At 40.4% G+C, this 25,860-nt stretch overlaps 1 protein-coding gene across 4 annotated transcripts; it reads right to left on the minus strand.

Annotated features, from left to right (window-relative positions):
• Nucleotides 1–1,845: 1,845 nt before the first annotated feature.
• On the minus strand, nt 1,846–22,532 carry NFYB (nuclear transcription factor Y subunit beta). 4 transcript variants are annotated; one of them, XM_030821283.1, is made up of 8 exons: nt 22,384–22,532; nt 19,382–19,466; nt 12,400–12,493; nt 10,095–10,225; nt 7,306–7,503; nt 5,320–5,401; nt 4,471–4,550; nt 1,846–3,845 (listed from the first exon to the last, which is right to left on the minus strand). In XM_030821283.1, exons 2-8 carry the CDS (start codon nt 19,385–19,387, stop codon nt 3,813–3,815), a joined length of 624 nt encoding a protein of 207 aa, XP_030677143.1. In that variant the 5' UTR covers nt 19,388–19,466; nt 22,384–22,532; the 3' UTR covers nt 1,846–3,812. The 4 variants fall into 4 exon arrangements, with proteins under 4 accessions (XP_030677143.1, XP_003269994.1, XP_030677144.1 ...); XM_003269946.4 differs by lacking the exon at nt 22,384–22,532 and adding an exon at nt 21,620–21,946 and having other exon boundaries at nt 1,847–3,845; XM_030821284.1 differs by lacking the exon at nt 22,384–22,532 and adding an exon at nt 21,589–21,946 and having other exon boundaries at nt 1,847–3,845.
• Nucleotides 22,533–25,860: the final 3,328 nt, after the last annotated feature.

Consider the following 25,860-nt stretch of genomic DNA (forward strand, 5'->3'; position numbering starts at 1 on the left):
GGGTGGTGCTGTTTTCTATATTTGGTGATTAGTACAAAGGTTTTACAAATGTTTGAGGACCTTTTCTGATGAAGTTAAGACCTGAAGAATGAGTGGGACTTAGCTAGGCAGAGGGAAGTCTATGTGTTTAAGGTCATGGCAGGTGGGTGGGGGAGGCAAAGAACTTGGCATAAGGAGCCTAGACGAGATCAGGGGTAACTGGAGGTCCCCAGTCAAGAGAGAGCTAAACTTGGTGAAGTATCATTTCTAGCTCTAAAAGAAAACGTAAGTTAAAACTGAATACGTTTCAGGCAGTGTAGTATAGTTCCTTAAAAAACAAAGTTAGAGTTCCATTTTTTACTCACAAGCACATTATATGACTTAATAGGAGTTTAAGGTCAATATATACAAATTATTAACTTATGTAAATTAATTCAGCTGCCTAATTCAGGGAAACCAAAAAATACATTTAAAATAGACTAGTAAAATAGATTTTACCCAGTATCACTTTTCTTTTGAAGCCCTCTAAGAAGCTGCCTAATTATTACTTATTTGAATGACTTAAAAAGTGTATTTTATCACATAAAGCAACAAACATCATCTTGTTTATATTGTTGATAAAATAACAATTTTCCTTAAGAGAAAATATTTTTTAAAAATCTTGCATGGCAAGATTTCATTCTTAGCAAATGGGAGAAACTATTCTTTCCACTTTTCATGCCTAATTTCTACTGCTGTAGAAGTCCTTTTAATTGGGTCCTCATAACTATATTCGATTAGAATTATTAAAGTTAATTGGTACTCCTTTAACTCACTTAAGGCAACCCAGAAAACAGGCAATAAGGCATGTTTTTGAAGGAAGGAAAACACTGCACACATAACACAGTGTTAGGAGGGGAAAAAAATACAAATAGCTTCAAACACTGTCATATCAAAGTATGTGACATTAGGAAGGCAGCATTTAAAAAACAATCCTTGCTAGACTCAAGAGGATTTTAAAGCATCTCCATTAGAGTGAGGTAGTGAGGGGATAGATAGAAGCTATCTAAGACAGAAGCTACCTAAGTCCCCTTCTTCTACCTGGAACTCACTCACGGAAACCCATTTCTCTCTTAGATACTCAAGAAAGCAATGTTTACAAAATTATAAAAAACATTTTTATGATAGGTTAACATGGGAGCTTGCATACATAAGAAGTTCCAGAGGAGAAAACATGACATTCAGTTAAATGCAACATGGGCCAAGGAAGACACAGACCCCAGCTCTGACAAGCATAAATTAGGATATTATGCACCTGACACATTCAGAATGTCCATTTTCTTTCCCATCAGAGTATGAAGTCCAACAACAATGAAGTCAATACAAAAAAAAAGGTGACCTGATTTTACCTGGTGTAAAATTTTAGTTAGCACTACTAGCAAATTATGAAGTTTGGAAATTTGTTGTAGTATATACTAATTTAAAATTTACTCAAATTCCTGGGTTTTTTTTTTTGTTTTTTTTTTTTGAGACAAGAGTCTTGCTGTGTCACCCAGGCTGGAGTGCAGTGCCGTGATCTCGGCTCACTTTAGGCTCTGCCTCCCAGGTTCAAGGGATAATGCCTCAGCCACCAGAGTAGTTGGGACTACAGGTGTGCACCACCACACCCTGCTAATTTTTGTATTTTTTGTAGAGACGGGGGGTGTTCTCCATGTTGGCCAGGCTGGTCTCAAACTCCTGATCTCAAAGTGATCTGCCTGCCTTGGCCTCCCAAAGTGCTGGGATTATAGGCGTGAGACACCCCATACCTGGCCTCAAATTCCTTTTTGATCTTCATTCTCTACTTGAACAAATATTAATCTTTAAAATAATTTTAGAGACAGTATCTGATAACCAAAGTCCAAGTGCTTTTATCAGTTATCTAGTGACATACTGCTTGGATCAAGTGGAAAATATCTCAAAAATACACTCATAACAAAGTATCAAAAGCCTTAAAATTTTGCATATTTGGTAACCCAGCAATTCTAAGAATTTAAGAAAACAGTCATGGATGTACATGAGATTCAGTGCAGTGCTGTTTATAACTGTGAAAAGATGTAAATAGTCAAAATATCCAATAGAAGATTAAATAAATTATGATTGAGTCATACAACAGAATAATAAACCAATAAAAATGATGCAGAAGACTATGCATGACCTGGAAAAGATGTTTCCAATATATTGTTAAGTGAAAAAAGCAGGTTACAAAACAGTATGCACAATATGAGCCCATTTTTATAAAAATATACATATTTAGCAAAGTAAAAGGACAAATGATATTTATCAAAATATTAACACTGGTTCTTTCAACATAGTAGGATGATTGTTGATTTTGCTTAACTACTTCCCCATTTTTTCCTATTTGAATTTACTATAATGAAGATTGTTTTTTAAGTGGAGAGTAGGAGATGAGGACATTATTAATCTCTGATTAGCGCAAATATACTCCTAAAGTCTCCTTCTGGCAAAGTAAATGTTTCTGTTCAGCCCATATCTGGGAAATTGCTTCTACCTTATAAATTTGAGTGTCCTTCAAAGATGATATTCACTCCAACTTCCTTTTAGGCAAACTATACAATAGCAATTTTTGATATTAAAAACTTAAAAAAAAATCCCTCAAGTTAATTAACACCAAAAAGAATAGATGAGAAAATACAAATCCTCACTTTTCAAAAAGAAACAATCCAAGTACATACTACTAAATTATACAAAGTTACATTATCTACGTTTAGTTTATTGCAGAGATGAAGACAGCACACTAGAAGTTGGCGGCTTCTATTTCACACCGTTCACAGCACTCACTCTGTTCTCCATTTCATTCACTCACCCATGCAAAAGGTCTGTACACGCAATGATGTCTGATGTTTCTTGGTTTCCATAGTGTAACAGGAAACTTGACATTTCAATTAAAAAGGTAAAATGAAGACATTTACCATCAGACTATAAAACTCCTCTTCTGTAAGAGGATACTATAGTATTTGAAGATATGATTTGAAAAAAAATCATGTACCAAATGAAAGGGGCACCATTTCAAGAGCACTAGGACTACATTAAACTTAAATGTATTCCCACATTCTTAAAAATGGGTAACTCATATTGGTAACTCAAAACCAAATCTAGTCTTAAAAAAGCTCCAATAACTAAAACTACATTAACAGGCACAATGAACAGTGTAAACACTGTTAATGGGCACCAAGTTTAACAGGGCAGACAATATTTGCTTCTGCATTCACACTTATTCAATTACATTTGTTTTAAAAATGATGCTGCTTAAACTATTAATGTTTTACCAAAAAAATAATAATTTTAATAAATACAGCAAATGCTAGAAATCTAGGTTATCATGCAAGGTATAACCAAGACAAACTCAAATTTATAATAAAGGCAACTTGCATTCAAAATGAAATCTACCCTTATACTTTATTAAAAGGGCAAACATCATGAATTAACCCAGCTGCTTACTTGAATTACAAAAGTAACATGATTCAATATGAAAATAAGAAACTGTCTACAAATCTCTGACAGTAATAAATTGCAATATACAATGCATACAGGAGTCATACAGAGCAACAAACTCTCGTACAAAACAAAAATATTTTAATACCTTTAAAATCCAAATTTTTCTTTAAAATCATTCATGAAAAAGATTCTCAAGTCAGAATTAACACCTCAATTAGTCAAGCATCAGGAAGCTACATTACAGCTATTAATATACAAAGATACATCTTTTCACCAGTCTTTCCTTCTGATGTCTCTGTTCCAGAATCATACAGACTCTCATTTCTCTACACTCCCCATTCCATCATTTCTTCAGATCATGAAAACTGAATTTGTTGAACACCAGAAATCTAAGATTAGAAAATTTAAATTGAGCAGAATTAAAGAAAAGGAGATTAAAAGTACCATATGCATATTATAAAAATTCAGTGAAAAGACAATAACAAGTAAGTCTAATTCCCATTTCTTGTATATCTTTCTAGAAATCTCCTATGCAAATATGAACATATGCTTATTTTTAACTATTAAGAGAACACTATATACTGTTATCTATATTGAGAAAACAATTTTAATAACCTTCTTTATCAGGTCCTTAATAACGTGTTGAAATTAACTATATCAATAGATATAATAAAAAAAAATTTTTTTTGAGACAGAATCTCACTCTATTGCCCAGGCTGGAGTGCAGTGGTGTGATCTCAGCTCACTGCAACCTCCACCTCCGGGGTTCAAGCGATTCTCCTGCCTCAGCCTCCGAGTAGCGGGGATTACAGGTACCCACCACAACGCCCAGCTAATTTTTGTATTTTTAGTAGAGACAGGGTTTCTCCATGTTGGCCAGGCTGGTCTTGAACTCCTGACCTCAGGTGATCTGCCCACCTCGGCCTCCCAAGGTGCTGGGATTACAGGCATGAGCCATGAGGCCTTGCTGATACAATGAAATTTTTTAAGCATTTAAAATACAAAGGACTGTACCTGTTGATATGATGTTGTGTAAACCATAACATTTTGTTGTTGACCATCTGTGGTTATTAAGCCAGCTGGTAACTGGTTAGCTAAAAGAAAAAAAATTAGTTAAAGAGGGAAAAGAACTATATCTACTTTCTTGGGTTGTATCTTAAGGTTGTACCATTAATTTCTCATTACAATTCTGCCCCGTATCAATGATGTAGTCTTGGACAAAATAATAAATCCTCCAATTTTCCATTTTTAAAAACGTTCCCTAAAAACCACATTATTTTATATTGCGTTTTTCAATTTTCCTATCTCTAACATGTACCTTAGCTAACTGCCCATGTGTACAAATCTGTAGACAGACTGGATGAAGTTTCTGATTCATGATTAAACTACACTACACCATGAGGTTTGGCTGGGAGCAACATATAACTGAGCAGCATATAGTTTACACATGAGAAATATATATAATGAGAAATTTACTCAACATAGCCCTTTTATTTCACCAATATGACAACATGATACTCAATTTTTAAAAAAAGAAAACTGAGTTCAAATTTATTTAAATCATAAGATTTTATATTACAAACTACATTTCCTTAATATTCCTATCTCATATGAATCTTCACCAAAAACTAGGGGCTACGGAACTCAGTCAGAACTATCAGTGAAAGGTTATAATGTCTGCAGAATTAAACTTTTCTACACTTATCACTCACTGACTTCAAATAAAAGGGCATGAACTGATAAGAACTATTTAAAATAGTGCTTTGTCAAAATACTCAGTGCTGACATTCCAAAAATACCATTAGACACTTAGTATGAATCATCGCTAACAATCTACATGACTTGTATTATAACAATGCTTACTAAATGCCTCCTCTGTAAGCTCTTCACTTAGTCCATCTGTAGCCGTGACTGCTCCACCAATTCCCTTTTCTCCTTTCATAGCCTGAGGAAGGAAAAAAAAGTCACTGATATTCAAATGAAATTGTCTTCCAAATGCAAATGCTTACTTATTGCCTAAAATTAGGAGCTTCTATTATTACAAACTCTAAGCAGAGTATTTATTAACACTTCTGGTTAATTACATATGAAGAAGGCTTTCAAAAGGCTAACTTTTAATATAAGCTGTAATCATTAACAAGGCAGAGTTAGTAATGACCTAGAAAGCAAAGTATTTACAGATAAAAATAAATTATTCTAATTTCACACCATATAAAAGGAGTAAGAGAACTCTACTTACAGATGAAGAAGTCTGCAAAATACCACCACTATTGAGCTTATAAATCTACAAATGATCCAAGTGATCACTTAAGTATATATATGTCTCTCAGCCAACTGGGCAGTACTGTAGCAAGCTGAGAGTTAAAAATTCCTAAATTAGTTTGGCCAAATACTTCTAGGTTCCTATGATACTGAAGATCTGTAAAAATGCTGTCAGGAATTTACACATTCTTTTCCTACTTCAATTATTCCATGTAAATATCACTTATTTAATGGGATTCAAACACTAAAGATATTAAGAATATATTTTGAAAGTAATGTGAATCTGACACCTAAGCTGGCGTGTGGAAATAAATATGCTGAACTCAACTCCTTTTCACAAAATCCATTCCTGCAGGCAAAGATAAACCTAAGAAGTATAAAAGAATTCAATCAATAATAAGAAAGACATATGATTATACCTTCCTCTTTTTATTATCCAAAAGACTCCAACCTTACTACTTTTAATGCTACTTCTTTTAAATTAACAATAGCAGCAAGAAGTAACATTAATGAGCACTGAACATTATTTAGTCCCATCAATAATTCTATGATATAGGTACTATTAGCCTCATTTTACAGATGAGGAAACCAAGGCCTAAAGTAATTAAATAATCTGTCCAAGGCCACAGAATTTGCATGTGGGAGAGCTGGGATTCAGCCTCCTGGTGGTCTGAATACAAAGTCTGTGCCCTTAAATCATTATATAACTATGCTATAGTTAGTAATAAACAAAGGGAAAAAGAAAGGACTTTCTATTTAAGTACTGTAATATAAGTCAGTGATCCCCAACCCCCAGGCTGCAGACTGATGAGGGTCTGTGGCCTGTTAAGAACCTGGCCACACAGCAGGTGAGGGGCTGGTAATCCAGCATTACCACCTGAGCTCCGCCTTCATTCAGATCAGGGGCCGCGTGAGATTCTCATAGGCGCTCAAACCGTATCGTGAACTGCGCATGCAAGGGATCTAGGCTGTGCGTTCCTTATGAGAATCTAACTAATGCCTGATGATCTGAAGTGGAACAGTTTCATCCTGAAGCCATCTGCCCCTCGCACCCCTCCCCCGACCCCAGAGCGTGGAAAAATTGCTTTCCGCCAAACAGGTTCCTGGTGCCAAAAAGGTTGAGGACTGCTGATATAAGCAATTAAATACTTCTGAGACATGTTACATAATTTACTACAAAATGAATTTTTAAAACAAGTAATACATTTACAAAGTTAAAATAAATAATGTCTCTTATTTTCTTGAAAGCACAATGGGGGCCAGGCATGGTGGCTCACACCTGTAATCCCAGCACTTTGGGAGGCCGAGGTGGGTGGATCACCTGAGGTCAGGAGTTTGAGACCAGCCTGGCCAACATGGTGAAACCCCGTCTCTACTAAAGATACAAAACTTAGCCAGGCATGGTGGTGCGCGCCTGTAATCCCAGCTACTCAGGAGGCTGAGGCAGGAGAGTTGCTTGAACCTAGGAGGCAGAGGTTGCAGTGAGCCGAGATCTCGCCACTCTACTCCAGCCTGGGCAACAGAGCGATACTCCATCTCAAAAAAAAAGAAGAAAAAAAAAAGCACAATGGGAGACATTTTATTTACCTCTCTGAATTTCTGAAGGTATAATTTCAGAGGTTCCACATAACTGTCAAAGCCTAAAGTAGACATAGCAAAGAGAATATCTTCTCCATTGATTGTTTTCCGTTTCTCTTGATGGCACCTTTCACTTGCTTCAGATGTTATAAAACTGATGAACTCACTTACACATTCTTGAACACATTCTTTGGCATCTTTTGCAATCTGAAGAGAAAATCATAGGTAAATTACAGAAATTATAACCATCACCTTCCTAACAACCTACAAAAATGAAAGCCTATTCAGAAAAACACATCTTCACTTTATGACTATTTAATCTCTTAAATATGTTATAACATTAACACAATGTGTGCTATCAAAAGTCCACACCTCGGAGTCAGAATAAAAACTCAAATACAAGTGAGAGAAGCCTTGACAACTATTTACAGAAAACAAATCTAATTTAGATGTAAAAGAGTGCCCGGCAGGGTGACTCACGCCTGTAATTCCAGCACTTTGGGAGGCCGAGGCGGGCGGATAACCTGAGGTCAGGAGTTCAAGACCAGCCTGGCCAACATGGCGAAACCCCATCTCTACTAAAAGTACAAAAAATTAGCTGGGCGTGGTGGCAGGTGCCTGTAATTGCTGCTACTCAGGAGGATGAGGCAGGAGAATTGCTTGAACCCAGGAGGCGGAGGTTGCAGTGAGCCGAGACTGAGCCACTGTACTCCAGCCCGGGCAAAAAGAGTGAGACTCTGTCTCAAAAAAAAAAAATTTTAAAAAGATATAAAACAGCAATCACTGGATGTTCCTACCACCCCACAGAGGATGAAAACTCTTACTAACCCAGTGTCCCTGGAAAATCCATTCCACCATGCATATTTTGTGGGCGACTTAGGTACCACTTCTCTGCCCTAGCATTTCCATGAATAAAGACACCAGAAAACAAAAAGCAAAACAGGAACTAAAAAACTGAATTCACATAAGGCTTGGAAAAGAGAGAAATAATAACATACGGTGGCTTTGACTTTTTTATTATTTGGGATACACAGTGTCAGATAACAGGTTTTGAGTTTACTAAAAAGCCTGCCTAAAGAAGCATATATCTGCCACTTCATTATAAAAACAATTTTTCCCTTAAGGGTCTGGGGTCTAAAAATGAAACTCCAATGCATTAATCAAGCAATTGCAAAGCCACTTGTAACAGCAATACCACTCCAAATCCCTGCCAAAACACACTGTCTTTCACTGCCATGCCTATTTTCCATACTGGAAAAAGTAAACAAGAACTGCATAAATGCAGTCAAGCAAGATAATATAATGTGAGCCACATATGTAAGTTTAGATTCTCTAGTAGCCATATCAAAAAAAAGTAAAATTTTAATATATTTAATTTAACCCAATATATCCAAATTATTACCATTTAAACATAGAATCAATTTTTAAATGAGAAATTTTAATTCTTTTCTTCATACTAAGTCTTCAAAATCTTGTGTTTCAAATTTACAGCACATCTCCATTCAGACCAGCCACATTTCAGGTGCTCCTGAGCACATGGCTTGTGGCTATGGTACTGACCAGCAGCACAGCTGGTCATACATAGCGAATGTAAGCAATAATCAGCATTTGTGCTTTTTTTTCCTTAAAACATAAGGACAAAATTCTCAAACTGTAAGTTCTAGGCTTAGTGATGTATTTTAATAGCATATTTATTTGTAAGCTTTATTACTTCCATAAGTCTTTTTAAACTATAAAATGATAGAAAAATTACCAATAGAAAATGATATAAAATGTGTGAATTTTAATTCAGACCAAGTGATGAGCAGTGACAATGAGTTTTAAAAGTTCTAAGAAGACAAAACTACTTAAGAAAAAAAAAATATCAGTTTAAATGTATCTTAGTATCTATAATTATGGAAAAATAGCTGTTTCCAAATACCAGGATTTGTTTTGGAAAATTCTTATTACACCTATATCAGACCAATACGACCTAAATTTGCTGCAACATTATAGAATTTACAGCTTCAGGCCAGGCACAGTGGCTCATGCCTGTAATCCCAGCTACCAGGGGAGGCTGAGGCAGGAGAATCACTTGAACCTGGGAGGTGGAGGTTGCGATGAGCCAAGATCACGCCATTGCACTCCAGCCTGGGCAACAAGAGCAAAACTCTGTCTCAAAAAAAGAGAAAAAGTTACAGCTTCATACACCCAAACTTGATAGTTTGACAACGTACCTATTTTTTAAAACAGTCGGGCCAGGCACGGTGGCTCATGTCTATAATCCCAGCACTTTGGTAGGCCGAGGCGGGCGATCACCTGAGGTCGAGAGTTCAAGACCAGCCTGACCAACATGGAGAAACCCCATTTCTACTAAAAATACAAAATCAGCCAGGCATGGTGGTACATGCCTGTAATCCCAGCTACTCAGGAGGCCGAGGCAGGACAATTGCTTGAATCTGGGAGGCGGAGGTTGCAGTGAGCCGAGATTGTACCATTGCACTCCAGCCTGGGCAACAAGAGTGAAACTCTGTCCCCCGAAAAAAACAAACAAACAAAACAACAACAACAACAACAAAAAGTCTAAATTCTATTTTATCTGCCTCCAATAAGTGGGAGAGAGGAGAACATTTAGGGACATGACAGAATTGAAAATGGGACACTGTTCAGTAACTGTGTATGTAGACGTGAAAGAAATATTTGATTTGCTGAAAGCCTGAATGATTGAAATCAACAGCTAACTGTACCCATGACCTATGAATTCATGCAGTTTCGTGTTTCCCTTGAAAAAACCTAGTGAAATTTCTCCTTTACATTACCTTTCCCGTTTGAGGTATGGCATTTTTCATTATCCTAGCCACGTTTGCTATTGGAAGATATATATCTTGTTCTCTGAAACTTTCTTTTGAACCATTTGTGTCTTCGTGATCATTCATGCTGTCCTCAGTATCTAAAGAAATAAAAATATTTAGGTTTAAAGCTTCTTATTATTTATATTTCAAGATAGAAAAAACTACCAAAGTGATCCAGAATAAAATCATTCTGGTTCACCTCTTAACCATTATTTAGGGATTAGGATAGCAAGTCTCTTCATAATTTTTACAGAGCCAGAACTGAACTTTTTTTATTAATTTCAGACTCACTGCCTAGAACACTTTTTATCCTCAAATATACCTGCTAAAATCCTACTTGCCCATTCTCCAAAAATCTCAAATAACATCTCCATAGCGCCTTCAAAAATGATCTTTTCTTTCATAAAATATAAGTGCTTCTCTATGCCTTTTCTCTTACACATTTTTAGAATTTTTATTATTCCTCATTTCTCCTATTAGATTTTTGCTACTTAAAGTCACAAATCAGCTTTGTGTTTCCTACAGCTTGGTATAGCACCTTCCACAGAGTAGGTACTCATAAATATTTATTACATGACTTAGCTATAAAACTTACAGACCATAGCCTATGGCTCCTTCAATATTGCTAGGTTAAGAGGTTGTATGTTTCTCCAAACCCAAGTTTATACAAACTCATTTATGTAAAAGTCTATATAAAACTTTTAAAGTTGATATAAAGTTGTCTTGTCTGTATAAAGTTTATATAAAATTCTATAAAGAATGGAAAAACTGGACTTGAATATTACTGATCCAGTTGGATTACTAACGTAACTAGTTTTTGAACAAAGCTATAGCAGTGATCCAACTGTTCATACAAAAAGTGACTTTTCAAATTATATAAATTTAGCTATAACTGAAGCTTGCACAGTACCAATAACATCCTTTTATGACTAAATGCAGTATCCTGTAAGTAAACTGCCCACTCTTCATATGTACTAAGTAAGTAGGCAAGGCACTTAAGTTGATTCAATTTACGTTTTTATGTGTTTAAAATGATGTTATCAGAATTAATTTATTTGAATATCTGTTTCAGGATGAAATTAATCCCTCTGGCAAGTTTCTTCTAAAAATATATCTCAATTTTTAAAAATTTTACAAATCAGGCCAGGCGTGGTGGCTCATGACTATAATACCAGCACTTTGGGAGGCCGAAGCAGGAAGATTATCTGAGGTCATGCGTTCGAGACCAGCCTGACCAACACAGTGAAACCCTGTCTCTACTAAAAAAAATTAGCTGGGCGTGGTGGTGGGCGCCTGTGATCTCAGCTAATGGGCAGGCTGAGGCAGGAGAATCGCTTGAACCCAGGAGGCAGAGGTTGCAGTGAGCCAAGATTGTGCCACTGCACTCCAGCCTGGGCGACAGAGCAAGACTCCATCTCAAAAAGATAAGTAAAATTTTTTTTTTTTTTACAAATCAAAATGCCACAAAAGTAAAAGTAAATTATTTCTGATAGGCCAACATAACACTGCCTTTCTTTCTTTCTTTCTTTTTTTTTTTTTGGAGACAGGGTCTCACTTTGTCACCCAGGCTGGAGTGTACAGTGGTGCAAACACGGCTCACTGAAGCCTCTACCTCCCAGATTCAAGCAATCCTCCCATCTCAGCCCCCAGCCCCCTAAGTAGCTGGGACTACAGGTACATGCCACCAAGCCCAGCTAATTTTTTAATTTTTTTGTAAAGGTGGGGTTTCACCATGTTGCCCAGGCTGGTCTCGAACTCCTGAGCTCAAGTGATCTGCCCACCTTGCCCTCCCAAACTTCTGGGATTATAGGCGTGAGCACCACACCGAGCCAACACTACCATTCTAATACCTGACATAGTTCAAAGTTAATATTGAATGAAAACCAAAAATAAGTCGTAAGTGCAAGAAATATAATAGCTAGAAATTTAACTCACCCTCTAAATAATTATTTTAGTTACCCTATCAATTGATTATAAATTTCTCATATTTAACATTTAAACAGGAAGTCGATAACAAATTTTAAAAGAAACTGTACAGATTTTAGACAAGGTGTATTTTTATAGTAAAAGTCTTTTCAAGGACTCATTCTTCTGAAGACTATTTCTAATAAAAATAGCATGGTATGCCTTTTAGACTTTCTCATTGAACCGTAACACAAGATTGTAAATTTTCCTATAAAGACAAAAGTAACCTAGAACACCATATTAATGAAATGTCCACTTTCTAACTTGCTTTAACTTGTGAGTTTGGTTCTAATTGTGGCTTGCTTACCATCATGAGGCTGTATAACATAATGACTTCCTCCAATATAGTCTGCAGAGATTCCTAGTTGAGAAGCATCTGTTGTAGAACTGTCACCATCCATCTATGAGGAGAAAAACAGTTTTTCAATACTTTTCAAAGTACTAACAAATGTAACAGATTCAACACTTATAAACTGTCACAGGATGATGGGTCAATTATACTTTTCATAGCCTTCAGCTTACTAAAAGAGAATTTATATTTCTTTTTTTAAAAATTAATTATTTTTTTGAGACAGGGTCTTACTCTGTGGCCCAGGCTGGAGTGCAGTGGCGTGATCACAGCTCACTGCAGAATCCACCTCCCAGGTTGAAGCAATCCTCCCACCTCAGCCTCCTGAGTAGTTGGACTACAGGCATGCACCACCACGCCTGGCCAGTTTTTTTGTGTTTTTAGTAGAGACAGGGTTTTGCTATGTTGCCCAGGCTGGTCTGGAACTCCTGGGCTCAAGCAACCCGCCTACCTCAGCCTCCCAAAATGCCGAGATTACAGGCATCAGCCACCGCAACCAGCCTATATTTCTTGATTTGGAAACTTTCCCACAATTTGTCCACGATTCAAGATTTCCCTATCCATCTTCCATAAGTGATAAGCATAAGGCCAACAGCGACAAGGAAATGAATCTAAAGCGTATGCCTCTTTCTTTTTAAGTGCATAATCTTCAAATATTGTACCACAGGCAACCCTGACTTACAACCTAATTTATCCCTGGAATGATGATCAGCTTAGTAAAGCTGTACACAGTGTCATGCGCCTATAGCCCCAGCTGCTCAGAAGCTGAGGCAGGAGGACCGCCTGAGCTCAAGGGTTCCAGACCAGCCTGGTCAATGTAGTGAGAACCTGTCTCTTAAAAAACAAATCAGCTTAAGTCATCAACTGGAATTCACCTGTATCCATCACTTCCGGCTCTCCCGCTAAACCCTGATTTTCCTTTTGCTCCTGCTGCAAACTTTCTTTGCTTTCTCATAGAAGTTCCAAAATAGACAATGTCTCCGTTCAAAATGTTACTTGGTATAAGAAGCATGTGGATTCTCTACACAATTCTGTACCCAGGCAAGCCAAAAGTACACCCATGTTTTGAATGAACCCATAAACTCCTGATTCTAGTCAAAGGTTAATTTTGTCTCCCCATGCCAAATCAGGGCCAGGTGTGGCTCATGCCTGTAATCCCGGCACTTTGAGAAGCCGAGATGGGAGGATCACTTGGGCCCAGAAGTTCAAGATCAGCCTGGGCAACACAGTGAGACCCTGTCTCTAAAAAAATAAAAATTTAAAAATTAGCCAGGCGTTGTGGCATGTGCCTGTAGTCCTAACTACTTGAGAGGCTGAGGTGGGAAGATCACTTGAGCCTAGGAGTTTGAGGCTGCAGTGAGCTGTGATCACGCCACTGCACTCCAGCCTCAGTGACAGAGTGGGGTCAGGAAGAGGGGTCAGGAAGATCTATGTATAAAGATAGGAAAATTACCTGCATAGACAAGAATAAGAGTTAAAATTCCTATTTAAAAAAAAAAGCCTGCTTAATTAATTTTGCTGAGAGCTAAAAGAATTCCAAGAGGGAAAGTCTGGAAAAAAGTAAATCATAAACCCTGAAATGGCTCCATTCAATTTCACCAACATGGCAGATCCTAGAAGGCTTTCTGTTTTGCAAATACTACTTACTCAAAATAAGATATCTGTGAGTGAAAAAATGTTAAATGCATTATCTGAATAAAAAGTATAGCAAAAATCTAGTGTAATTCATATATACTTTCAGGCTGAACAAAGAAGAGAAATTTGACCCTTCATTAAGGCCCAGGACCCAATATAACTTAATGTTATTAATTGCAAAATTTTAGTCCTTGTATAACACATGTCTTCTCCATCTCTGTTGAATTTTTATTTAATATTAAAATACTGGGCTAGTTTCCAGGTCTTCAATAACGTGGCATTTCTTTCACGCATCTGTTGACTGTGATGCCTAATATAACTGTAGATAGAGACACATTTCTGTAATTTATATAGTTGTTGTAAGGGGGTAGAAAATAGAATTTACAGACCTTTAATAATCTGTCAACATAGGGTACCTATTTGATACTTTGTAGTAGCCTCTAAGAAGTAAACAACAAAGTCAGTGACCTGATTCTGACTCTCCTACTGATCCCCTGAAAATAAGCATCTCTGCCAATTAAATGTATTTCCACATAAAATGTAAATAACAATACCACCCTCCCCATCTTAAACTAACACAAATAAATGTGAAACAGTGCCCGAAAATCAAATGCTATTTTGATCCTAAAATGCTAACATACTAGGAGAGTATCCTTTAATAGACATGATGGATTTTTTTTTACAGCCATAAAAGCATGGTCAATTATGATACCTGTGAGTTGACTAGCTTTTACAATAACCTAAGGAAGATCAAGGTGCAGGAGACAGGACCAAAGTGGTTGTTTCAGAACCTACAATTGGAAACAAACTTTAGTTGGGGGTGGGGAGGGCAGGCGGTGGGTTGGGAAGAATAACAGAAATTCTTTCCTGAATGAGTGTTTACATGATACCGTAAGTCTTTTAAAATTGGCTACGAGCAAGACACTGTTCAAATAACCAAGCGGATCTGGGAGATGAATTAATTTAGAAATATAACACAAATAAAAGCATTAAGGGAAAAAAGTTTAAATCATATTATCTTGTCATGCACTGGAATTAGCAACAAGATTATCATTTGGACTAACAGCATTAGCCTCTCTAAACTCGGTCTTCTAAAAGTGAAGATAAAAGTATTTCCTAGAGTTGTCAGAATTAAATACAGACTAGAAAGCTGCTAAAGACAGTGTTTGGCACGTAGTGTACCCCACAGACATTCGATCTCATCCTCCCTCCTTTGAAGAGAAGCCGCACATCATCTGCTTAACTGTATGTGTCTTCAGTTCCGCAAGTTTTAGCTTTCTATCATTTCACACCTTCTGTCTTCCTTTCCTCTATCTTTCTACCATTAAAATCCTGCCCCAGACTTTAATCCTAGTGTTCTCTATCCTCCTTTAATCTTTCTGATTTATCCTTTCTGCAATTCAAAAACAAATGTTCTGTTCTTTAAAGCTCTATGGCACTTAGTACCTTTCACTCAATAAGTCAACCTAATCTTTGATGCTTAGAATATGCCAGCCATTCGCCTATATGTAAGAATGATGGAAAAAAACGCTTGCTAGATGCATCCCAAAGGTTTTTTTCTAGGTCTAAAACAGCCTATAAAAATTTATAAAACAGACTGTAGATTGTCAGTAAGCCAGCCAACAAATATTTACTGAGTGAGCGCTTAGTATTTACCAGGTCCATGCTATGTGCTGGTCACGTAGCTGTCAACAACAGACAAGGTCTCTGTCCTCAGCTTGCAGGACAAATGTTACATAACCTAGGAGGCAGGGTGAAGAGGCTTGAGAACAGAGCCTATTAGTCCTTCCAGGACACAGGCTCTGGAATCGAATCACCTAGTTTGAATTCCCTGCCACTTACCATGAGACCTTGAACAAGCTGGGTGAGAACAAGACTTAACCTCCCAGGGCTCCTGTACAGGTTAGGAGCTAATCCATGTAAACACAGCATAGTACAATGGGCATACTCAGTAAGTGGTATATATAGCTATTAAAATAATTACAAATAATTAAGTAATTGCTAGTGCCAAGTACAAAGAAAAACAAAGATGTTTTGTTATGTGCTATGTGAGTTTACTCCAAAAGGGACCTCACTAGTCTGAGGGGTCAAGAAAGGCTATCTTAGGAAATGACATTGAAAATGAGACTGACAGATGAATAGAAATCAGTCAGACAAAAAGAAAGGTGGGAAACAAATGTTCCAGGCAGAGAAAACCAAGAAATACAGTACTGGTGGATTGGAAAGAGCTAAGGAAGGGCTAGATCAAGCAGTGTCCTGTGGACAAGAGGAAATCAAAGAGTTTTAAGCAGAAGAGCACAAATCACATTTAAAAAAAAAAAATCCTTCTGGCTACAGTTCAGTACAGAAACAGACCTGGAGGGAAGCACAAATCGGCACAGAAGACCAGTGAGGACTATAATGCTGCAGTCAGGGCATGACTTCAGGCAAGATAATGATCATTTTAGCATCAGGTCTGGGCGAGAGCGCTGGAGATCAAGAGAAGCAGAACAACTAGACAGCTTTTTAGTAGGTGACTTGGTGACTGACTGATAGAGATACAGGAAGACCAAGGATAACGCTGGGATTCTTGCAGCTGGAGAGACAGACAGCTGTCACCACAGAGAATGGGAAAGGAAAGGGAGGGGAGTGCTGGACAGTATAAGCCTAGCTGAAGCTAATGACCGTGAATTTACAGTGGTGCCAGTATGTCCAGTGTGACACTTAAAAGGCCTGATATGAGAATACAAAAGCGAAAGTGTTGGATTTCATCCAGGTAATGAGGCTGGAAGAGCACAGCATGTAGGATAATGACAAGCGGACAATGATGAATCGTTAGACCCAAGGGAACTGATAAATATGGACAAAGAGTGGTTAAATCCCAATAAATTCATTTTAATGACTATTCTCATTATTTAGTTGAATTGACAGAATTATTCTTGAAAATATTATTTGAAATAAACAGGTAGTGGGCTAAGCTAATAAATCTTTTTTTTTGATGTAGCCGTATTTAAACTATGCTAATAATTTGTTCCACAAACAAATACTGCCCTCTTTAATGTTTACATTTATTGAACACTTTCTAAATATCTCATGCAATGTTCACAAGCCTGTGACGCAGGTGAGAAAACTGAGGTACATGAGGCTAATGATTTGCCTGAGGTGACACAGTAAATGGGACTGAAATCCAGGGCCTCAGATGCCAACTACTCTCTACAGCATTCCTGCCTGGTAGTTTTTCATACAGTCTTTACACCTACTTCTTTAATTTGCCCCCTTTACATTCTAAGGCTACTGATTATACACTGAAAACATTGAAATTAGCTTCTCAAACCAGGTTGGTGTTTGTGAGATGGTTAAGAAGCGCACCCTGGACGATGGTGAGGAGCACTGGCTCTTAGGACCAATTTCGTGGATTTGCAGCTTGGCTCCCCATTTATGAGCTCTCTTTGTGTTCTCAGCTTCCCCATTTTTAAAGTGATGCTGCTATGAGGAAGCTATTGTATAAAAAGCACTTAGCAAAGTGCAAGATACATAGTAAGAACTCGACAAATGTAATCTTAGTATTGCCCCCTCAAATACGGTTCTCATTATTCTTCCGGGCAGAGATTCTTCTCTCTCTTAATTTACCCTTTTACCTGTTTTCTGGGTTACATTCCTTTTATCTATCTGAGGATAAGAAATAATACAAAGATTCCTCTTCTCTAATGTATCTTCAATCCTCCTTACCAGCTCCTTCACTCTTCCTTAAACATGCTTAGTCTCCCTCATTAAGCATACAGAAGTACACAGAGATATATAAAATCTTAATTCTGCCCCATACCCTTGCCTAGCTGCCATTCTTGCCCTGACAGTTGTTAAGATACCTCTTCATTCCTATTTAAACTCCTGAACATGTACTTTTTAATCCCAACCCAGAATGAAACCACTCTTAAAAGCTGCCAGTGATCTTGTCCTCATCCTACTTGACTGTTCTTTGTAGTGCTGGCTACTGCTCGCCACACATTTATGCTTGGAATTCTCTCCTACTCTGATTTCCAAAGCAATATTCTTTCCTTGCCACCCCCTAATTGTTTCACCCAAGGTTATCCTTCTCTTTCTTCCCTTATTTTCTTACTGAACTCACTAAATATCACTTCTATGCTCATAAATGCCATGCCTGTAGGGCATGTCTAATATCCCCTCACTGCAAATTTAAGATAGTGGGAAATGAAACTCACCTTGCCCCAGACCCTGCAAGGGGGCAAGGAGGGAGATTTCCCTTTCCACTACTGTAATTCTACTAGGAAGAATACCAGCCTTTCACTCTGCCCAGCCAAATATACCAGCATCATCTTAGGCTCTTCCACCTCCTTCAAGCTCTACCTCATCTATTACCTCTTTAAAAATGTCTCCTAGATATGCTTTCCCTTTCCTATTTCCACTGGATTACTACCCAGCCCATCTTAACATATTGTTACAAGACTAATCTCACCACAACACCAGTTCTATACTCTTGAACCTATTCTCAAAGGTTCCTAAAGGCTTCCTGTGTCAAATCCAAACCTCATTTTCATGATTTCACGTGAGCAGATCGCACATTTAACCTAACCAAACTTGTTTCCTACTCTTCTCTATCTTCATGGTTAATAAACTTTGTGCTAGAATGTGCTTTATTTAGGGATCACTGAGTGCATTTCTTTCATTTTAGGAGTGAAGCAACCACAGCTCAAAGAAGCTGTAACACACCCGAGGTTACAGATATAGTAGCACAGAATTAAATATCCAGAGGGGACAAGTGCTTTCTCTTTCCTACATTATCCTTTGAGATCTACCCTGGACCATGCACCTCTACTCCCGATCACCTAAACTTAAGTTGCTCATCCTGCCATCAGGCTTTTGCTTTTGGTGACACCCTTCACCAGTCCACTCCCACCCTCTATTTCAAGGCTCAGTTCAAGGTCTGCAGGATCCCTCTGTGACACTCCCAAGCACCCAGGCTCACCACGCCTCTCTTCTTCCCACATCTACTGCACTTAAGAGTTCGGATTTTCCATTCTGGGCATAACTGTCCCCTAAGTATTCAATTAATTGGCTAAACAGACAGCCCCTTTACAGCTGGGACAGGCTACCCTGTAGCCTCAACGGCACTTAGGGACCCATGGGAAATAATATATGCAAGAAGCTGAAAATAAGGAAGCAACAGGAATGAGCAGAGGTACTGTCTGTCTAGACTTGAAATGCATTCATTCTACCAGGCACCTCCAGTATAAATTGGTTACAATTTTATTTCCAGCCAATTACTATTCAAATCTAATTAACAACCAAAATGATAAAATATACTTACTGTCATGAAATACTGTCAGAACCGTGTTGTCAGTGGTGCTGAAGAACACCTATCTAAAAAGGTGTCTAATCTTTGTGATTTCAACCTAAAAGATAAACATCTATTAGGACCTAACATCTATCAGTAGTAAAAATATATCAAATGTATCACTTATAGCCTTTTTTTCCTCATAAAATTAAAGAGGGCTTGTATAATTTTGACTACTATTCTTTTTTTTGTTTTGTTTTGTTTTTTTGAGACGGAGTCTCGCTCTGTTGCCCAGGCTGGAGTGCAGTGGCGCAATCTCGGCTCACTGCAAGCTCCGCCTCCCAGGTTCACGCCGTTCTCCTGCCTCAGCCTCTCCAAGTAGCTGGGACTACAGGCGCCCGCCACTACGCCTGGCTAATTTTTTTTGTATTTTTAGTAGAGATGGGGTTTCACCGTGGTCTCGATCTCCTGACCTCGTGATCCACCCGCCTCGGCCTCCCAAAGTGCTGGGATTACAAGCGTGAGCCACCGCGCCCGGCTTGACTACTATTCTTAATCAATGGAGTGCATGGTATAAAATAGTATAAAAAGGCATCCAATAAATGTTTGTTGACTTGAAAGATTTATTTTGGAGAACTTAAAAACAAGTTAATTCCATGGGGAAAGGAGAAAATGGATTTTCCAACATAACCCTGAATTTAGCCATATTCATCATAAACATTCATTACAATACACCAAATAGGGACCAAATTATATAATATGCAAGAGACCAAAAATTATACATCTAAATTACTTAAAACATTAACACTCAAGATGCAAACCCACCCCTTATCAACTTTTTTGGTGAAAGTTTTCTTAAATGTTTCAGAGTAACATTTAGGCATTCTATAGCTCAAGAGGAGGAAAAAATTATCTGAGAATATAATGCTTTTCAATTAAGAATCTCAGATTATACTGTAATGAAGATACATTCTGCACTGAGAAGATATCAAAAAAGCAACATAATCAAGACCCTTATTTATAATTTTGAAGCACCACCATTTTTGACTAAAATTGCATCGAAATAGCACTTCAGTCTCACTGTAAGGCATAAATAGCTGAACAAATTAGTATCAACTGCAGTGTTACAAGTTTCATTTCTCATTTGCTCCTTTCTCTTTCTCAAAGGAAACAAATGGGGGAGGGGTAGGATGCCAAAACAAAAACACATCCTTTCAGTGTTAATTTTAAAGGGAGAAGATATACTGATACGCATCCAAGCATGAAATCTAGCAAATAGCAGAAAAAATTGTAGCCACTGAATTGAAAGTTTTTAATGCCACTAAAAGGGTCCAGGTAACAAAGACTGCTTGACGTTTGCCATAATATTAAAAATAATTTATAATTTCTTTTCAAATATTAATAGTATCCTCTAACCCCAAAACTGCTCAGAAAAGTCCTTCCTTGTAACGAGAAATGTTATTTTTTAAAGGGTGTCTTTGAAAAAATAAGCCCTCAGAACACTTAAAATATGGGAGCTATATTTATGTATTTTGCTTGGAATGGGGGAGGGGGGTGTGGGCAGGGGAGTCACACCACACCACACTCACTCACCCAAATAGTTGATTCAGTATATATTTAGACTCAGTACATTAAAGAAAAACACTGTCACCTCATATGGTATATATTTTCTTAAGGGCAGGTTGATATATGTAAAAGCTCAAGGGAATGCATACATCTGTTTAATGTTTTAAGAAATGCAAATTTGTATCCAAGAAAAGCAGTAGTCCCTTCCTCCACCCTCCATTCTTTGGCATCAACAACCAGAGTTTTGCATCAATATACAGTAATCCTTAAATTAAGATACAAGAGCAATGCAGGGAAGGAATAATTTGCCTTTTAAGGAATTTTGGTTAAACTTTCAATACTTTACAAATAAAACCCCCACTGATTAGTGCCACTGATATTGATCCGTTTGCTTTTATCACTTTATGTTGCTGATTAGTTTCCATACTAAGAGAGATGAAACCACCCCAGTGATTTGTGGCACGAACCACGGAACTATGGGGTCCATGCGGGTTAGTGGGATGCCATTTTTTTTTTTAAAGGTCGCAGGCTACCTAACCTTGTTTAAATTATCCTGTTAGAGTGCTTTAGGCGAGATTACGATTTGTGGGTGCTCTGTAATTCTTTGTTCTCTAAGACTACCGTTCCTTAAGGCCCTACATATCCTCCCGCCTCCCACCACTGATGATTAAAACCTTAGTCCAATCCGAAGGGCTTCCTTCCCACCTTCGGGGCAAGTCCAGGGACCGCAAGCCGCCAGATGGCTGCATTCTTTACGCGCAAACCAGGCTGCGAGGAAGCCAAAGCCATGCCTTCCTCCCCACGCAGGTGCCTGGGTGGCCCCGGCCCCACGGCCCGTTCCGGGCGACCTGTCAGCCCTGCGAGTGCCGGGAGGCCGCCCCCAGAGCGCATCCCCTGACTCAGCCGGCCGCCCCGGCCCCGCGCCCAACGCCTGCCTCCCACCCGCTGCGCGGCCCCCGGGATGTGCGGCCAGACAAAGCGCCGGGCCCCGCCACAGCCCCGCGTGCGGAGGGGGGCGCCCCCGGGGACACGCGCCGCGGCCGGGGCTACGGGGCCAGGGTCCGGGCCGCGTCTCCCGCCCCTCGGCCGGCTCCCCGCACAAAATGGAGCCGGCCCGAGACGCCGTCGAGAGCGGGGCCCCGACGCAGCCCCGCGGCCCCTCCTCGGCCCCGGGCCCGGAGCTCATCGGCGGCGAGCGGGAGGCGGCCTGGCCCGCGTCCCGCCGCTCCTTAGCCCGGTGCACAAAGAGCCGCGCCGCGGCCCCGCGCCCGCTCCCCGGCCCGGCCCGCTGCGGGAGCGGCCTCGCAGGCGCGGGCCCCGGCCCCGGCCCGCGCGGGAGGGCGGGAGGCGAGTGCCCCCGGCCGCGGCGGCGTTGGCGGCGGGGACGGCGCCGGGAGGAGACGGACATTTCATTCGAGCTAAAGTGGAGTCGGTTTAGGAGCGATCATTGGCCGAAGCGAGACACAAACCTCCAATGCAGCCCTGGTTGGCTCCCGTCTCCAATCGGCTGTTTGGTTGGACAGAAAATGGCTGCGAAGGAACCAGTCCCAGCGCGGAGCTCCGCTTCCAGGACTCGGCCTCCCCTCCCTCCGCCGCGGGCCGCTTCCCTCGGCGCGACACCCTCCCTCCGCGCCGCCCGCGCGCCCGCCCGCCGCGGCCCCGCCCCGCCCCGCCCCGCCCCCTGCCCCTCCCCGCGCTCCTGTGAGGCCGTCGCACCGCTCCCGATGCCGCTCCTCTAGGCGCGAGGTCTTCCAGGGCCCTGCACGGGCGCGCCGTTCGGGTCCAGGCGGGCCTCCTTCCCGGTGCTGACCCGGGCCTGTGCGAAGCGGGATCTCTCGGGCCTCTCTATCTTTGCCACCCCTTCCCCCGCCACGTGGAGGTGTCTCAGCCGCCCGAGCTCAGCCTGCCTGCGCCTGGATTTTTAAGAAGGGGAAACCAAGGACAGAAGCCGCCCCCTAGGACGACGCGCCCGGGCCACCGGGAGGGTCTGTCTGAACGGCGGGGACCTCCTGGAGCGTCTTCAGCGCCTCGTGTTTTTCCTTGGGTCCCTGTTAGCGTTGCCGCATGCACAGCGCTCCCTGTCATTTGGTCCCTGAACTTGGGTGTTTTTCACATTTCATCTAAAGATGCAGACCCCTGCTAAGTCTAGCCAGCCTTCGCCCTGAATCTTGAACTTAAGATGCTGCATTTTCCACCCACCCCCACCCCTCTAGTAGCTGCAAATTGACAAGCGGCTTTTCCCAACCAGATGACATTTTGGCTGCAAGAATCCGTGGCCCGTTCTTGCCTCTGTGCAGCCAAGCTCCTTCGCTGTCTTTCTCAAACTGCAGTCCCGGGTCCAGCTTCGCTTAGCAGTGACCATCCCAGAGGTGGGTAATCCAACACCAGTAACTGCAACTGGAGCTGGAGATAGCGTGCCCTCTGCTTCCACTAACCGAGTGGCCTGCGCCACATTAAACTCTCCAGCTTTGATTATGTAAAAATACAGAGATCTTTTATTTATAGAGTTCCTACTGTTTCTCAGAGTATTTAAACATTTCTGGGGCAAGTATAGAAGAAAAGACGAATGAAAGCCCCAAATTGTGACAAGAGGAGTAAGTAGCAATGCCACTGTCATCGGACAACCTGACTTGAATTCCAGCTCCCCTTCTTACTGGTTTGTGATCTTGGCCAAATGTCTGCTTCTCAGGTTGTTTGGGATAATGTATACATAGAAAGCACTTAAAAAAAAAAAAAGTTATCCCAGCACTTTGGGAGGCTGAGGCAGGCCGATCACCTGAGGTCAGGAGTTCGAGACCAGCCTGACCAACATGGCGAAACCCCGTCTCTACTAAAAATACAAAAATTAGCCGGGCGTGGTGGTGGGCGCCTGTAATCCCAACTACTCAGGAGGCTGAGGCAGGAGAATCTCTTGAACCCGGGAGGCAGAGGTTGCAGTGAGCCGAGATCATGCCATTGCACTCCAGCCTGGGCGACAGAGCAAGACTCCGTCTCAAAAAAAAAAAAAAAAAAAAAAAGTAATCCTAAGATCTTTATATAGCATGAATTTCTTCAGTCTCCGTCAAACATTTAAAAGGTGTTATTTGCTAGAAAAAAAAAAAAGGAAAAATTGGCCTGAGTTTAATTTCTCCCTTTCTCTATGCTTACCCATAAAGTGGAGATTTAGGAGTGAAATGATGTGTTCAAAGGTTCAAAGGCAGGAAATATAAAAACACAAGTAATAGAATTGGGAGAAGGATGACTAATCTTTCTCCCAATTCTGGATGGTGAACCAAAAGATGTGAAGATGACTACTTTTCTGAGTTAATAGTTTATCATTTCAGTACTGTGGATCTAAACTACATGCTTAATTCAAATTCCACTAAAAGGTAGTATCAGCTCCTACGTTCTGCAGGCATTGTATTAAGAGCCCAAGGGCTACAAAGGTGAATGAATCACTCTCCTTACCTTGGGGAGCCAGAACTCTAGGAGAAATGGAACCCGGTCCACATCCCCTCTGCAGTTGGATCCTAGGTCATCCTGCCTTGACAACCAACTTCTGTTCTCTGTGCCTTCTGTGTCTATTTCAGGAAGCCCCCAATAAATGTTAACCATTTTTCTGATGACTTGGTGAAAGAGGGAGGCCAAGATCATAATTTAGTCTTGGAAAAAATACTGCAGCTAACCTAGTCTTTGCATTAAAAGTCAGAGACAGTTAATTGAGTGTCTTTATTTCGAGTCTGTACACCACAGCTGCCAGTTAGTTTATATCGCTATTTATCTAGGCATCATAATTCCGCAAACAATGAAACAGAATCCCTGGCCCCATGAAAACTTCACAGTTAGATTTTACTTCATCACTTCAATGAGGCCTCGTAAAATTCCCATGAGGACAGTGTCTAGTAGAATATTGTCTCCACTTCCACCTTTCTGATTCTTCTCTTGCTCCGCTCTTCTCAATCCATTCTATGCACTGAAGCCTAGAAGGATCTGGCTTCAGCTTCCCTCTCCCACCCGGCTTGTGGCTCTTCCTCAACCCTGATCTCATCACCATCTAGACCCACTGGCCTATGCGTTGCTCCTCACACACGCACCAGCCTTAAGATCCTCACTGGCTCCTTTTCATCACTGAGGTCTTGCCCCTTCAACAAGGGACTTCCCTGATTCCTTCTTCTTAAGTAGCCCCACCCAGTTACTCTCTATTCTGTCATCCAGCTATATTATTCTGTGTAAAAATAAATATCATTATATTTGCTCCAATACCCTTAGCCTAACTGGATTATCTTGTTTATTTGTTGGCTGTAGGTACATATATCTAAAATGGAAACAGGCCAGGCTCAGTGGCTTATGCCTGTAATCCAAGCATTTTGGGAGGCTGAGGAGAGTGGACTGCTTGAGCTCAGGAGTTTGAAACCAGTCTGTCCATCATGGTAAAACCCCGTCTCTACAAAAAATACAAAAATTATCTGGGCATGGTGGTGCATGCTGGTAGTCCCAGCTACTCAGGAGGCTGAGGTGGGAGAATCACTTGAACCCGGGAAGTGGAGGCTGCAGTGAGCTGAGATTGCGTCACTACACTCCAGCCTGAGTGACAGAGCAAGACTCCATCTCAAAAAAAAAAAAAAAAAAAAAAGGGGAGAAAACACTTCTCATTGCCCACACTACTACCACCATGGTTCGAGTCACATCTCCTGAAAGGATTTGGATGTTCTAGCCAAATCTCATGTTGAAATGTAATCCCTGGTGTTGGAGGTGTGGCCTGGTGGGAGATAATTGGGTCACGGGGTAGCTTTCTCATGAATGGTTGAGCATCATCCCCTGGATGCTGTCCTCAAGATAGTGAGTGAGTTCTCTTGGGATGTGGTGGTTTAAAAGTGTGTGACATCTCCCCCTCTCCCTCTTGCTCCTGATTTCAGCTTGTGAAGTGCCTGCTCCCACTCTGCCGTTCACCATGATTGGAAGCTTCC

The sequence above is a fragment of the Nomascus leucogenys genome, chromosome 10, assembly GCF_006542625.1.
Source record: "Nomascus leucogenys isolate Asia chromosome 10, Asia_NLE_v1, whole genome shotgun sequence".
Classification (NCBI taxonomy): Eukaryota; Metazoa; Chordata; class Mammalia; order Primates; family Hylobatidae; genus Nomascus; species Nomascus leucogenys.